Source organism: Xenopus laevis, chromosome 9_10L, assembly GCF_017654675.1.
Source record: "Xenopus laevis strain J_2021 chromosome 9_10L, Xenopus_laevis_v10.1, whole genome shotgun sequence".
Classification (NCBI taxonomy): domain Eukaryota; kingdom Metazoa; phylum Chordata; class Amphibia; order Anura; family Pipidae; genus Xenopus; species Xenopus laevis.
Window position 1 is genome coordinate 82,121,897 of NC_054387.1, and position 17,104 is coordinate 82,139,000.

Genomic DNA, 17,104 nt, shown 5'->3' on the forward strand with positions numbered 1-17,104 from the left:
CCCAACGCCATACAACTCTATGGGCGTCATTTCTGTGGCGAAACATGGTGAATAAATTTGCCAATCCCTAGTGATTGTGCAATAGCTTTTTTGTCTGGCTGCTTTTATTTTTGAAGTTTGTTGTTCCCTCAGGCTTTGAATAGCAGGCATTGTCTCATTTAGCATGGTCGATTGCTCATCATCTGTATGCAGCTATTTGCACTGAATGCTCAGGCTACCCTAAAAATTACTGTATGTCTATATGAATTACTAAACAGGTGTTACAGCTTGCACTTATCAGTAGGTGCTTCGTTTTAGTGGCATAGTTGCTGACCACTTTAAACTTGAACACACTTTAAACTTGGGCTACAATACACATGGTTACATAGAAACCACTGATGTATTCATCTGGATTTATTATTGAACACCCAACCACACTCTTGGCATGTGTTTTTAAGATTAGCAGTTATCCTATTTTAATGACTATAGATCAGAGGATGATCTGGTAACATTAGGGACAGCATACTGCAGTGGCTAGGGAGCTATGTACTGCAGAGTTCGCTGTGCCATTTCATTATATTTATAAATTTCTCTGGGGATGTTTATTTTTTTTTGGTGGGGCTCAGTAACGTATTTACACACCCTTTAAAGGGATGCTGTCATGGGGAAAAAATTATTTTTCAAAACACATCAGTTAATGGTGCTGCTCCAACACAATTCTGAACACTGAAATCCATTTCTCAAAAGAGCAAACAGATTTTTTTATATTTAATTTTGAAATCTGACATGGAGCTAGACATATTGTCAGTTTACCAGCTGCTCCCAGTTATGCGACTTGCGCTCTGATAAACTTCAGTCACTCTTTACTGCTGTACTGCAAGTTGGAGTGATATCACCCCCCTCCCCCCCTAGCAGCCTAACTGATCAATGGGAAGGTAACCAGATAGCAGCTCCCTAACACAAGATAACAGCTGCCTGGTAAGAACAGCACTCAATTGTAAAACCCAGGTCACACTGTGACACATTCAGTTACATTGAGCAGGAGAAACATCAGCCTGCCACAAAGCAGTTCCATCCTAAAGTGCTGGCTCTTTCTGAAAGCACATGACCAGGCAAAATTACCCGAGTTGACTGCCTACACACCAATATTACAACTAAAAAAGAATACACTTGCTGGTTCAGGAATTATTTTATATGGTTGAGTGAATTATTTGCAGTGTAAACTGTGTTTTTTAGAAATATAAACGACATCATAAAAGTCATGACAGAATCCCTTTTAACATGAATTATACTGCATGCTGTTTTAGGCCTTGTAAGCTGGATGGTATAACTCTGCACTGCATATGAAGCAGAAACTGGCTTTTGCACTGCCTGTTTTTGGAGATTTTACTGGTGTTAAAGGAGAAGTCAACCCCTTCGGTGCTAAAATCCCTCCCCCCCCCCGGGCAAATGCCCCTAAGTTGCTACTTACCCCTCGGCGCAGGTCCTGTCCATGGAGTTCACAGACGCCATCTTCTCCCGTGTGGTCTTCTTCCTTGATTGCCCGGCGTTTGACGGCACATGTGCAGTAGGAGCATTTCAGCGGTTCAGCTCTACTGAGCATGCGCCGAAAGTCACAAAGTTTTCAGATTTATTTTTTCGGAAACTCTTTCGGCACGTGCGCAGTAGAGCTGAATCGGCAAATGCTCCTACTGCGCATGCGCCGCCAGACCGCGGGCAATCCAGGAAGAAGACCGCACAGGAGAAGATGGAGCCTGTGAACTCCATGGACAGGACCTGCGCCGAGGGGTAAGTAGCAACTTAGGGGCATTTGCCCGGGGTGGGGTAGGCCGAGGGGGGAGGGATTTTAGCGCCGAAGGGGTTTAGTTCTCCTTTAAGGCAGTTTAGCCTGAGGTGCTTTTATAATGCCCGCTCCCCCCCATATCAATTTAGTGTTACACACTGGAGGTCATTTATCAACACTAGCACATTTGCCCGTGGCTACCAAATTGTTGTGTTCATTTTTTAACCTACAGTTTGCTGGAAAGGGGCAATCGCTGCTTTGCCTTAGTTGTTAGAAATAGTTAAATAGTTGTTATGAATTGTTTGAAATTCTTGATGTTGCTCCTTCTTACTAGATGATAAAAATCGTTCAGATTGTGAAACCATGACAGAACAGAGTCTAATGTCCTCAGATGAGGGTTATGAGGTTTCGGAGTATCTATGTGAAAGTATGCTTGGTAACCTAGAGGTTGGCTTGGAGAATGAGGAGAAGATACTGTTGATGAGCCAACGCTTACGTACTGCTGTTGAGCAACTGCTTGAAATGGTTGCAGGTTCAACAACCCAGGTAAGAAATTTAGTTTATGAAAAATGTAGTTCATCCTTTGTCTAAAGCACTAAGAGAATATCTTCATATTTATCATCATATACTTTGCTTCAAAGTTGTCCATTTTGTCTTTACTGCTGTTAATTTAGCTAAGGACTATGTTGAATCTCTTTCTCTGGCCTGGATGTTCGACTGCAGATTAAAGGAACAGTTCAGTGTAAAAATAAACTGGGTAAATGAATAGGCTGTGCAAAATAAAACATTTTTCTAATATAGTTAGCCAAAAATGTAATCTATTAAAGCTGCACTGTCTGAATACCTAACAGAACACTACTTCCTGCTGAACACTACTTCCTGCTTTTCAGCTCTCTAACTCCGAGTTAGTCAGCGACTTTAAGGGGGCCACATGGGACATAAATGTTCAGTGAGTTTGCAATTCTCTTATTGGTTACTGCCTGCTAACCAATCAGTGGAAACATCCAGTCACTCCAGCCTTTATACATTACATTGTTCGCTAACTAACTATATATTTCATAAGGGCAGAAAATAGAAATAGACAAACACTAGCAATACATATACAAATAAGTTAAAAACCATAGAAAATTTGTAATGAATGCTTAGAAATGGAACTGGCTTCCTCTTTCACTATATGGTAGACTTAACCTGGTTAAAATGAAATTCCTTCCTAAGTTTTTATATGCTTTTAGAAATACACCTGTAGCTTTGCCAAAAAGTTTCTTTACTCAGGTTAATTCAGCGATTATTACATTTATTTGGGCTAACAAGATCCCGAGGATAAGCCATTCCACCCTGCAACGCTCAACACTGGCGGGTGGCCTAGCTTTGCCTAATATATACTATTATTATCTGGCGGCTGTACTAGTTGCTGCTCGTTGGTGGTTCAATCGGGTTGCTCGAACTCTGCAGTGACCTTGGAAGCAGCGGTTCTGGGATCCAGGGAGGCCTTGAGATTACTGGTGTATAGGGGAAGGGAGGCACACCCATTACTAACTAGATCTATGGACACAACCATTAGAGCCTGGAAGGCCGCACAGAGGATCCTTACCCCTAGGGGTCAAAAAACCTATTTGCCTCATGCACCATTGTGGCGCAACAGAAACCTTCCTCATATGTCGTACATACCGGACTACCACATCTGGCCTAAAGCTGGTCTTAAATTTGTGAGACCTGTTTACTGAAGGCCAACTGCTAATGCTTGAACAAATACACGTAACATACCAATTGATTCAATCGGCTCATCTTCAGAGCTTACAACCAGGCATGCAGCCCAAACACAGTTCCCTACCCCATAGATCCAAATTTTGGCCACTACCCTGGAAAACAACCTGCAGCTACAGGAGGTACACAAACCACTCTCCACCATTTACCATCCCATTCAAGCCTGGGAGACAAAACAGGGGCTCCACTGAACCAAGAGAAGTGGTCGGAAGTTCTAAGACATTTAACACAACCTAAAATTGTGAGCAGAGACCAGCTGATACAGGTGAAATTCTTGCACCGTTCCTGCATAACCCCTGAACGCCTTCATCGCATCACTCTCATGACAGACCCCAATTGCACACGCGTTTGCGGCCACCCAGGCGCCTGGATACATATGGTCTGGTCCTGCCCCAAGGTAGCGGCCTACTGGATACAAATCTTTGCATTCATATCCAAGGTCCTGGTCCTTACAATACCACCGGACCCAGCACTGGCATTATTGGGCCTCACTAGAGGTATTGTGGACTCGGTAGCAAGTAGGATCTTACGCCAATTGCTAATGTACTATGCATGAAAACAGATAATCTTAAAATGGAACAGACCAGACACTCCAACCCTGGAAAATTGGAAAGAACTTGTCAACAAGGCAATGCCGTGCTACAAAGCTGCCTATTTTGCTAGGGGATGTTCGGACAAATTCATAGACATATGGATGATTTAATTCTGAAACCAATAGCCCGCATGTATTTTAGGAAGATGTGTATAACTTGATGCCCTGTAAATGATTATGGTACTGGTCCGGGTCCTCCCCTTTCTAACCTCTTCTCTCCTTTCTATTTCTATCCCTTTCTCTCTCTCTCTCTCTCTTTAATTTTACATTTATTTAATTTATTTGACAACTCAATAAAAAGTGGGGGGAAAAAATGGGAATGGCAGTAGCAGCTAGAAGGTCCCTTTGACTAAGACACTGGAACGCGGATTCCCAATCCAAGCATAATTTATGCTCTATACCCTTCAAAGGGGATTTATTGTTTGGAGCCAAGCTGGATCAAATCCTCTCCAAAGCCTCATCTGGAAAATCCACTTTCCTACCTTAGGAAAGGAGAGACAAAATATTCAGCTACAAGAATCAGTGTAACTCCTTTAGAGATGCAAGTCGATATAAACCATGGAAATACAACCCTAGGCAATGGAAAACCAGAAGTCATTTACAAACTCTACAGGGATTCAAAAGAGAGCCCAAAACTGACAAAGCATGAAGGTGCGAGAGTCCAGCTGTCTTACCTAGGAGGAAGATTGAAGGACTTCAAGGGAGTTTGGGCTCAAAATATACAAGACAAATGGGCTGTGGATATCAGAAAAGCCAAGGACAAAAGAAGCTACAAAACATCTCAAGTTTATAAGAGTACGGTGAAACAGAATAATCTCAAAAGTCCATCCAGAGCAAAGATTTTCAGGAATCTACTCCTAAACTTAAAAAACCTCAACGAGAATCTGAACATACCTACATTCAAAATGGAAACTCTTAAAATTCATTTCTTCAGCCCTATCCATAGGAGACTGGATGATCAAGCTGGATTTAAAAGACGCCTACCTACACATACCTATACCCCTACACAATCCTAGGAGAATACTATCCTAGCCCCAGTCTTGGCAAATCTAAAACTCATGGGAATTCAAGTCTATGCCTACTTAGACGACATTCGTCTCAAAGCCCAGCCAGTGGCAATTCTGAGGAATCATCTGAGGGTAGTAAGAGACTACTTGGAGCAATTAGGTTGGAAGATAAATGAGGAGAAATCCATGCTTATTCCCAGCCAGAGATTGGAATATTTGGCCACAATTCTGGATACCAAAAGGATGCTCTTGAGGCTCCCAGACATAAGAATGAAGGATATAATTTCTCAAACATATCAACTGATACTTCACCGCATAACAACAGCAAAGATTTGCCAGAAAATACTGGGGAAGATGATCTCCACAATAGACTGCGTCTGATGGTCACAACTACACTCCAGAATTCTCCAGTTTGATTTCCTGTCCCAATGGAACAGGAATCAAGGGGCTCAGGACCAACTCATTTACTTGGGGAAAGAAACACTGAAGAGCCTAACTTGCTGGACTCAAGCAGAGAACCTGACTGTTCCAATGCCCTTGATGATAGACTCTTGGTTCACAATTACCACAGTTGCCAGCAGTACAGGATGGGGAGCTCATCTGGGGAAACACAAAGTCCAAGGTTGGTGGCACAAAGAAGAGAGCCAGATCCAATTGGAGGAACTAAAAGAGATCCACCTGAGTCTTTTAGCCTTCAGCCCTTCAGCAGTTATGATCAAATCGGACAACACAACCGCTGTCAGATACCTCATGAAACAAGGAGGAACAAGATGTTGGAATCTATTATCATTGACCATAATTATACTTACCTGGGCAGAGAGGAACCTACTGACCCTGAGAGCAATTCATATTCCAGGGAGGAACAACAAGATTGCAGACATTCTATGCAGGTTTCCCCCAATGGGAGGAGAATGGGGACTAAACAATCAAATATTCAAAATAATCTGGAGAAAATGGGGTCCTTTCAAGATGGATCTGATGATGTCCAGGTTCAACACCAAAATGCAAGCCTTTTACGCCTGGAAGAAAGAACCAGAGGCAACTGGTCCTGAAAGTTTTAAGAAAATACTGGAAGATCAAGCCGATGTTGTCCTAATCGCTCCCTGGTGGCCAAGACGAGTATGGTTCCCTCAACTTTTTAAACTGGCCAAAGAAAATTAATGGAAGCTGCCAAAAAGACAGGATCTCCTCATTCAGCATACACAAATGCACACCCATCTAGAAAAACTCGCACTAACTGCTTGGCGTTTGAAGGTGAGAAATTGAGATCAATTTAGGTCATTCAGAGGGTTCAATTACCACCCTATTGCCAGCCAAAAAAACACTCCACAACAGAAAAATATTACAAAACCTGGGAAAAAATTTCAGATTGGTTCTCCAACAGAAATACATCTCCCATGTAGAACTCCAAACTACAAATGGCGGAATTGAGGTTGAGCAACTCTACCCTCAAAGGCCAGATTACAGCCATTTCTTATTTCTCAGGCATCAACTGGAGCTCCAAACCACTAATCAAAAGATTTGTTCAAGCTTTTAAAAGAACGAGACCCTTATCTAAAATCAAGGTTCCCCCATGGGATTTGTCTCATCTTGAAAGCCCTAACATAGACTCCTTTTGAACCCCTTGACAAGGTACCTCTCAAAATGGTCAATATCAAGCTGACGTTTCTTCTTGCTGTCACATCGGCTAGACGAATAAGCGAAATTCACACTCTGCTCAGCTGAAACAAACTAAATGTCCTTTTGTCATGACAAAGTGATCCTATGTACACTGGATGAGTTTACCCCGAAGGTGGTGTCCAAGCGCCATATGTCTCAAACCATCATACTACCTACATTTTTCGAGAACCCAAGTTCCATCGAAGAAGAGAAATGGCATTCTCTAGATGTAGTCAAATGTCTCAAAATCTACCTCGACAGAACTAAGGAGATCAAAAAAGCCAACTCTTTATTGATCATCACGCAAGGTACTAGAATGGGAAATCGACCTACCAAAAACACAGTGGCTAACTGGATAAAGGAAAGCATCATAATGGCATATTCACACCAGTCCCACACCGTACCCTCTCAGGTTAAGGCACATTCAACCAGAGGTACAGCAGCATCCTGGGCACTCCGAGCCCAGGTAACTTCAGAAGATATCTGCAAGGCAGCAGTATGGAGTTCGTGGGACACGTTTTACAAATCTGATGTTTACTCAAAAACCCTTTCCAATTTTGGTTCCGCTGTACTTAACTGTGCACTGAATAAGTAAACTTTTTGCTTAACCCACCCATGTCTTGGCTGCTTCTGTACATCCCTATGGTGTCCACTGCCATGTGTAAGTAACCAGAAAACAGAAAATCAATAAATGCTTAACAAGATTTTCGTTTCCTGTACTGGAACATGGCAATGGGCAAGGTTTTCCAACCCTCTTTAAGGGGGAGTTAAGAAATCAAAAAGATGGCGGCGTGGGGAAAGGGAGGCTAATTTATGAAGGGGAATTTTTTTTCTTGTGTTACCTGTTTACGTCATAATCCTGGTCAGATAGTCAAATCTCTGAGACAGCACTTTGCTAAACCAGAATTACCCTTCAATTTATTCATTTGCAAGTTCCTGTCCAGTCTTCGAAAGGAGGGATTAAACCTTTGGTGCCCACTGCCATGTTCAAGTACAGCTTGTTTGCTTTTGGAACAGGATGCAAGAGAGCACTATTACCCAGGTGAGATTGCCCAAAATTTCCATGTGACATTAATATGTCATTAGGTCTGAGTGTCCATAAAGATGACATTTTAGAGAGTAGCATAAATTCCTATTTCAAAATTGGTGGCATCACAAATAACTAGTACCGTATATACTCGTGTATAAGCCGACCCGTGTATAAGCCGAGGTACCTAATTTACCTAAGAAAACTGGAAAAATTTATTGACTCGTGTATAAGCCTAGGGGCTGATTGAAAATCAATCTGTACCTGCACCCACTGAATAACAATGAAAGGTAGGCCTGCCCACAGTTTAAAAAAAAAAAATTGTAAGCACACCAGTCACAGTAAAATAACTTATAACTCAACCAGGGGCAGAGAGATGGAGAGATGCAGCAACTACATACGAGGCTCCTTCTGCGGCCCCAACAGTGTGCAGGACACATGTAAATGTTTACAGTCCGCAGCAAGAGCTTTGAAATTCCTCTGCTTATTTTGGTCACAAACTCTTCTAGGAGAATATGGCCTGGATGGGGGAAGGGGGTCCAATAATCCCATTATTATAAATAAGCCCCTGTTTAGCAGTTGGTGCTGCCATGCTGGTTCCTGTAGGGAGAAGATAATCCATATAGAATACAGGGCTAGCAGTGGGTGCTGAGAAATAACACAACACTTTATACAAAAGGGCCCTGGTCCTGCTACCTCCATGCCTGAATATGGTCAGGACTCTGTGACTGACTGTCACGATCGCCGCCCGGAGCAGGTCCAGGAGCTCCGGGCGGCGCGTCCTTCCCTGCCGGCGTCGCTCCCAAAATGGCGGCGCCCATGGCCGCCACGTGGGTAGCGGCGCCGGCGCCTCTACCCACGTGGCGGCCATGGGCGCCGCCATTTTGGAAGGACGCCGGCAGGGAAGGACGCGCCGCCCGGAGCTCCTGGACCTGCTCCGGGCGGCGATCGTGACAGTCAGTCACAGAGTCCTGATGCGCTATGGGAGAGGGAGGTGTGTTGGGGCCGCAGAAGGAGCCTCGTATCCGGTGAGGGATTGGCTACAGTATCCGGTGAGGGATTGGCTACAGTATGTGCGTATGACCCGCGTATAAGCCGAGGTCGAGTTTTTCAGCACATTTTGGGTGCTGAAAAACTCGGCTTATACGCGAGTATATACGGTACATAGACTTTTACTATCTTATTACAGTTAACACATTTATTCTATTAATTTGTATTGTTTCCTGTCCCTCAGCTTGAATTTGCCCAAGAAATGCAGCAGAAAATCCAGGAGAAGTTAAGAAGCAATAATCTAGAGATGGCTCAAGTAGTTGTACAGAACCAAGAGATGAAAAAACAGTTGGCATTAGAGAGAGAAGCTAAGAACCAGCTGCAAGTGGAACTGCACAAAGCTCAAGGTAATTAAAACGTGTTATAGCAGAAGTATGGAACTCTACAGTACAGGACATGGACAGGTACATTGACCAATTTCGTTTGGAAGAGTTTTTCACAATACTGCACATTTGGGGTCTGGTTTAAAATATAATTTTGAAATGGATAACAAAGTTAGAATACACTTTTGACCAAGTTGTGCGAGAGGCTGATGTCCATTGATGGTTCTTGGTCACTGGTGAACAGCAGACAGATGACCTATAGTTGTTAGTGGAAAACCTGGTGCAGCCCATTACCGTAAGCATTAATGGCACTTTAAGACTCACATCTTGGGATTTGAAAGAGATGTGGCACAGTGCCTAAAGGTCTTCACTTGCACACATCTACTGGTGGTAGCAGTAGTTCTTAGAAAAGTTTTGCTTTACAGGTCTTATTGAGGGTTATGCAGCTGAGAAAGCAACGCTGGAGAAAACATTATCAGGAAAGGAAAATGCTGAGCGTCTTCTGGTTGTTGAGCTGGAGAAGTCGCGTGAACAACTGAAAGTTTTGTGCCAGGAGCCATCTATTTTAGGAGAAGAGAAAGCGGTTCTCCTTAAACTGCAGGAAGTTTTGTCCGGCAGCGTGAAAAATGTTGAAGCAGGTGAGTTTATCTTATGAAATGAACTGAAGAGTGATCAGAAAAAAGAGAACACTGTCTCAGTGGAGTCTAAGCTTGCAGTCTAAGGTCCCTATCATATATACTCTAGACAAGCTAAGTGACTTGTTTATTTCTAAACCCTGGAAGAACCCCATAAGTAAATTAAATGCAGATGGTGCCTCAGATGGTATCAAACGCAGGAAATCATTGCCACTGTGCAGTAGTTGATTATCAGTGTTGTATAGTGTTGTGTAAGTTCTCAGCTCTGATTCATTGTCTTGCAACTGATTTTGATTTTAATGAAGGTTTATGTGTAAATGCTTTTACATTCCAGAACTTTTAAAAGAAACCGAGCGATTGGCCCAAGAAAAGATTGACTTGCACTGCCAAGCGAAAAAGGATCAGTCGAACCTACTATCTCAGATGAAAGTGCTTGAGATGGAGTTTGAAGAGCAAATGTCTCGCAACCAAGAACTTCTTAGGAAAACAAATGATATGTCTGATCTTCAGCAACAAATTCAGTCACTGGAGAAGCAACTGAAGAACCAGAGACACTTTATGGATGTGAGATGTTCTAACCTCTTTGTACATAGGTTTTTCAAATTTTAATGAAGAAATTATGCTTTGATACTGTGCCAGACAATAACAATTTTTTCCCCTGTCCTTTCCTCGTTCAGGAGCAGGCTGTTGAACGTGAGCATGAAAGAGATGAATTCCAGCAAGAGATTCAGAAGCTGGAGGAACAGCTTAAACTTGCATTTAAAAATCAAGGTGACTCAAGAGCCTATGGGGTGAGTACAAATGAGATCATACTGGCATCTACTATCCATTGTGTCTCCACATCAGCACCCCTAATTTTGTATGCAATATATGTTGTTGCTGTCACAGTGCAAAAAATTAATATGAGCTTTATCTTCAAAAATAACCCCTTATTTAAGCTCCCTATAGATGTTCTCTGATGTTCAAGTTTCAAATGAGTGGTGGACATGTCCTAATAGTCCCTGCCAGAAGTACAGTAGGAGTAGGATAGCCAATCACAGCTCTCCAGTCACACACACAAGAAAAGGCAGGCTTCAGTTCAGTGAACTGAGTGCTGCCGGCTTCCTTGCACAACCTGGAAAAGGAGGCAGCAGAAAGTCGAACAGATGGGCGAGACTAACTCTTAGATATAGAAGGAATGTGCTTGAAAGTTGTGTTTCTGGTTAAACTCGCTGCTATAGACTTGTTTTCTACATAAAATGTTTCCTTTACGTATGATGTAGAGAGCAATATTGTGAGACCGTTTGCAATTGGTTTTAATTTTTTATTTGTGTATTTTGGGTTTTTGAGTTATTTAGCTTTTTATTTAGCAGCTCTCCAGTTTGCAGTTTCCAGAATCTGGTTGCTAGGGTACAAATTACTCTAGCAACCATGCATTTATTTGAATAATGGACTGGAATGTGAATAGGAAAGGGCCTGAATGGAAAGATAATTAATAAAAAGTAACAATAACAATAAATGTGTAGCCTTACAGAATATTTATTTTTAAATGGGGTCAGTGACCCCCATATCAGCGTTGGAAACTAAGTAGAAGAAGGTAAATATTTCAAAAACTTTAAAAATAAATAATAAAAACCCATTGAAAAGTTTTAGTATGTTATAAAATGGCCTATTTTTTTCATACTTTTTTTTTTTTTTTTAATTATTTGCCATCTTCTGACTCCTTTCAGCTTTCAAGTGGGGGGGGGGGGTCCCATCTAAAAAACAAATGCTCTATGAAGCTACAAATTTATTATTGTTATTTTCTGTTCTCTCACATTCATATTCCAGTCTCTTATTCATTTCAGTGCATGGTTGCTAGGATAATTTGGACCCTAGCAACCAAATTGCAGCCATTTAAACTAGAGAGCTGCAAAAAAAAAATAAAAAGCTAAATAACTCAAAAATAAATAATAAAAAATGAAAACCAATTGTTGCAAAATATCACTCTCTACATCATACTAAAAGTTAACTCAGTGATGAACAACCTCTTTAAGGATTGCTGAGACAAGAAGAAGTGATATAATGAGCATTAAAAGCCAACAGAAGAGATAAAAAAAAATGAACTATATTAGGCTGGTTTTTCAGGATATACTATACTAAATCAGATCTATTTATCATAAGATTATTTTAATTGGTTAAATTGGCGTTAAAAATACAGTACTATGGAGTGGTCTGTTGGCAAATAATAGTACACAGTCACCTTAGTGTAAAAAAACCCAAAAGGGGTACCAAAGCCGGTTATTCCAAAACAAAAATGAAAAGAAAAAAAAAAATTACTGAATATGAACAAACCGTATTTCTCTGTTGTCTCAAGGGGGACACAGGGACTATGGGTTAAGCTCCACCCTCCAGGAGGCAGGACACTTATTCAAATGAAAAAAGGGGGCGTGCCAGTACTACGGCTTAACCCCAGGCTAGAGCCAATGTATTCAGTTTTTAAGTGTCCTGCTTACTAGGAGGATGGACAACATGCAAGCTCCAAGTTTTCAAGCTTCAAGTAGACAGGGGTGCTACCACAATCAGGGCTACCTGTATCTGTTGAGTACACCTCCTCCGTGGGAGGCCCACTGGAGTCATTCCCTGGCCTATAGGCTATACAGACTCGCGTAGGCATGCCTGCAATCCTTGAGGGAGAGCAGAGGGCCTTACAGTGCGGCTGCATGTGAGTACAAAGATTACTTTGACTTCACGCTCTGGGTCCCCCCCCCCCCATCTACTGCTATTGACTGGCTGTTGTGCTGCAAGAGGGGATGTTTCTTTCTGCCAGGGCTCCTGGTTTTTTTATGTTTTCCCTTCTATTCCTACCTTTCTACGTTTCCTCAGGGGGTACTGCAGGGGTTTTTTCCCTTACATTGGCGCCATTCGCGGCGCAGCGCGCTTCCTTTGGAACGCATGTGAGAGGAGGGGGCGGAACCGCGTTCCAAGCCTCTCTTTCACCGCATCTCGCGCCCTTTTCCATTGCGGCGGCCATTTTGCGCTTCCACTACCTCCCTGAGGACGCGTTCCTTCCTGCTCTCAGCTCCTTAACCAGCTCAGTGCCCTTATACAGCCCGTTTTTGGAACGCACCTTCCTAGCAGCAGTGATTGCCAATTGGGACAAAGCTGCTTAACCTTCAGTGCACACAGCCAGTTATTCAGCAGGTACCACAGACACTGCTTATGGCAGAAGGTAAGTCTGGGGGACTATTCCCCAGGGCGGGGGGGGGCAGAGCACCAGCAACAGCAGGTCAAATCACCTATTTTGCCTGCAAGAATTGCCAATCCAAAATTCCAGGGGGACAGGGGGAGCCCCTTTGCAGATCTTGCTCCAAGGGAGCTTCTGTTGTACCTGTTTCAGGGGGCTCTAATTTCCCTCACACAGAACTATCGGGTCCCCCGTCAGGAGACGACACTCCTCAAGACAGCGCAGCTGGGCCCTCTTCAGAACCCCCTGCTCCTCTGTGGGCTCTGCAACTCTCACAGTCTCTGGCCTCCCTTCAAAATCTACCTGCCCTCGCAGATAATTTGGGTAAAGCCTTGACCAGACTGGGTCAAAGATCCAGTGGAAAACGCAAGAGACCAGAGCCTTCCAGACCACGCACAGGGACCCACACTCCCTCTGATGGTTCAACTGCGGGAGGGGATTCCTCTCATTCAGAGGGCGAACTTCTCCCCTCCGAGGTGTCGTCGGAGGATGAAGAGGAACTTGAGGATGAGGCTAAAGGCCACGATGTCCAACACGATATCGAACATATCATCAAAGGTGTTACTGAGGTATTAAAAGTTTCTCAGTCAAAGGAACAGGCTCAAACCTCCAGCTTGTTCAAAAGACAACACAAATCCTCGCTCTGTTTCCCATCACACGATCAGCTCTTAGCTATCATACAAGAAGAATGGAATTTTCCGGAACGAAAATTTCAAGCCACTCGCAAATTCTCCAAATCCTACCCCTTTTCAAAGGAATTGGTGGACAAATGGTCTATGCCCCCTACAGTCGATGCTCCTGTCTCTCGTTTGTCAAAATCAACTACACTTCCAGTCACAGACGCGGCTGCATTCAAAGACCCATCTGACCGACGTCTCGAAGGTTTTCTCAAAGCCGTTTACTCGTCAGCCGGTTCTACCCTACGTCCAGTCCTAGCGTCGGCCTGGGTAGCCAGAGCGATTCAAGCATGGGCCGACTCCCTCCTTACTGATATTCAGGAGGGTGTTCCTAGAGTCGACCTCGTCTCATCTGTTCAATCTATAGCTGAGGCATTGGCCTATCTGTCCGAAACCACACTAGACACCGCACAGATCACCGCACGGACTTCAGCTCTATCAGTAGCCGCTAGGTGAACTCTCTGGTTGAAGAATTGGACTGCTGACCTCAGTTCTAAGAAGTCCCTAACTTCTATACCCTTTAAGGGACAGAGACTGTTCGGTGAGGAACTCGAGAAAATTATTTCCCAAGCCACTGGGGGAAAGAGCACATTCCTCCCACAAGCTAAGGCTAGATCTACTCAGTCCTTTCGTCAAAGGAAATTTTTTCGAGGCCAATCTGCCCGATCTTCACGCAGATACAGTCCGCCTCGACGCTCCAATTTTCGCTCCAAACCTTCTGACAAGGGACGCCCAACTTGGAAGAATTCCAAATTCCAGAACAAATCTTCCTCCGACAAGCCCGTATCAGGCTGACGGGCCATCCCCTCCGGAACCGCAGCAGTCCATAGGGGGAAGACTTCTGCAATTCCGGGAGGTGTGGAGTCGACACTCCTCAGACGCCTGGGTCAACGAGATCATCACAGAGGGTTATCATCTCGATTTTTCGTCCTTTCCCCCAAGAAAATTCCTCATGTCCAGAATTCCAACCAGTCCCACCAAGGGCCAGGCCTTTCTGGATTGCATCACCAAAATGGAGCAAAGTGGGGTGATCGTACCAGTACCCCCATCAGAGATTTTCTCCGGTTTCTACTCCAACCTCTTTCTAGTCCCCAAGAAGGACGGGTCCTTCAGGCCAGTTCTAGACCTGAAATTCCTCAACAAGTACATCCGCTCAGTTCGCTTCAAAATGGAAACTCTGCGATCAGTCATTCGAGGCATGGAGTCGAAGGAATTTCTGATGTCCCTAGACATCAAGGATGCTTACCTTCACGTCCCGATTTGGCCTCCTCATCATCGGTTTCTGAGGTTCGCCTTCAAGAATCGTCACTTCCAGTTTGTGGCGCTCCCCTTCGGTCTCACATCAGCCCCCAGGGTGTTCACCAAACTCATGGCGGTGACGGCTGCGGCATTACGGCTTCAGGGGATTTCGGTGACCCCTTATCTGGACGATCTGCTACTCAAGGCCAGCACAGCAGAGAGGAGCGCAGAGGATCTCCGTCGAGCGATTGTCCTTCTACAAGAATTTGGTTGGACCATCAACTGGAAGAAATCCAACCTTGTTCCCAGTCACCAGATGACCTTTCTGGGTCTCGAGTTCAATACTCTGACACAACGTGTCTTACTCCCACTCGACAAACAGGAGAAGCTACGATCCCTTTCCAGACTTCTCCTGCACTCTCAGTGCCCTACTGTTCATCTGGCCATGAAAGTCCTGGGATCAATGGTGTCCACCATAGAGGCGGTACCCTTTGCTCAACTTCACCTACGCCCCCTTCAATCCAACATTCTAGCTGCCTGGAAGGGCGGATCTCTCCTTCAGAAGATGACTCTTCTGCCCTCCACCAGGCTGTCTCTCCAGTGGTGGCTCAAGCCGAGCAATCTGTCCAGGGGTCAATCCTGGGCCACACCGGATTGGACGGTTCTCACGACCGACGCCAGTCTCCTGGGGTGGGGAGCAACATTCAACTCCCTATCCGCACAAGGTCTGTGGTCTCCCGCGGAGTCCAAACTCTCCATAAACATCCTGGAACTCCGCGCCGTAAAGTTGGCGCTCCTTCACTGGTCCTCTCTTCTCCAAGCCAAAGCGATAAGAGTCCAAAGCGACAACTCCACCACAGTCGCATACATAAACCGCCAGGGAGGAACCCGCAGCAGAGCAGCGCTAGCGGAAGTTCAGCAGATTCTAAGTTGGGCAGAATCCAATGCGGCAAGACTGTCCGCCATTCACATCCCGGGAGTCGACAACACCAGAGCGGACTTTCTCAGCCGCAATCTCCTGGACCCAGGGGAATGGGAACTTCACCCAGAAGCCTTTGCGGACCTCGTTCATCGTTGGGGGCGTCCTCAAATCGACCTGATGGCCTCCAGGAACAACCGCAAAGTGAACACTTCTTCGCCCGCTCACGGGATCCTCTCGCTGCAGGGGTCGACGCCATGACGCAATGTTGGCTGTTCGACCTAGCCTACATCTTCCCGCCTCTCCCCATGTTACCACGGGTTCTAAAGAAGATCAAGCGGTCCCCTGTCACAGTCATTGTCATAGCTCCATTCTGGCCCAGAAGAACGTGGTTCTCGGATCTCCGGGACATGTCCATAGCACCGCCCGTTCGCTTAGCCCTCAGGAACGATCTTCTCCGACAAGGTCCCATCTCCCACCACAACCCGGGCCTCTTCGTTTTGACGGGTTGGCTATTGAGGCGGCCATCTGGAAACGACAGGGAATAGCGGAGGATGTCATTGCTACTATGCTGCAATCACGCAAACTCACTTCTTCTAAAGCTTATCACAGAGTCTGGCGCAACTATTGGAATTGGTGCAACGATGCCGCAATTCCCATCTCCAGCCCCTTTTCCCTCACGGACTGTAACATCCCTAGAGTGCTGTCTTTTCTCCAACGGGGTCTGCAGTTGGGCCTGAAGCTCAGTTCCTTGAAAGTTCAAGTTTCAGCTCTCTCTGTATTGTTTCAACACCGTTTGGCTCTGGATGATTCCGTCGGCACCTTTCTGCAGGGTGTTGCACACATCAGTCCTCCATTCCGTCCACCAGTCCCTGGCTGGGACCTGAATACTGTTTTGGATGCTCTTTTGGATCCCCCCTTCGAGCCACTCGGGACTGTCTCTGAACAATGGCTTACCTGGAAAGTTGTCTTCCTCGTGGCAATATCATCAACTCGGAGAGTCTCTGAACTCAGTGCCTTATCTTGCGATCCTGCCTTCCTTGTCTTCCACAAAGACAAAGCGGTGCTCCGCACCTTACCGTCCTTTCTGCCTAAGGTGGTTTCATCCTTTCACATAAATCAGGAGATCGTTCTACCCTCACTCTGCCCGGATCCCAAGAACGACAAAGAACGCAGACTTCATGGTCTGGACGTTGTCCGGGCTCTCCGCTGGTATATTCAGCGATCCAAGGATTTTCGATTGTC

At 44.9% G+C, this 17,104-nt stretch overlaps 1 protein-coding gene across 3 annotated transcripts in view; it reads left to right on the top strand.

Annotated features, from left to right (window-relative positions):
• The window catches only part of pcnt.L (pericentrin L homeolog), a 78,816-nt gene that overhangs the window by 38,486 nt on the left and 23,226 nt on the right, over positions 1-17,104 (top strand). For all 3 annotated transcript variants that reach the window (XM_018236024.2, XM_018236026.2, XM_018236025.2), the window contains exons 22-26: positions 2,097-2,308; positions 9,046-9,208; positions 9,610-9,822; positions 10,154-10,383; positions 10,497-10,610. In XM_018236024.2, coding sequence (XP_018091513.1) covers positions 2,097-2,308; positions 9,046-9,208; positions 9,610-9,822; positions 10,154-10,383; positions 10,497-10,610 — 932 coding nt within the window. The remainder of the gene's footprint in view (positions 1-2,096; positions 2,309-9,045; positions 9,209-9,609; positions 9,823-10,153; positions 10,384-10,496; positions 10,611-17,104) is intronic.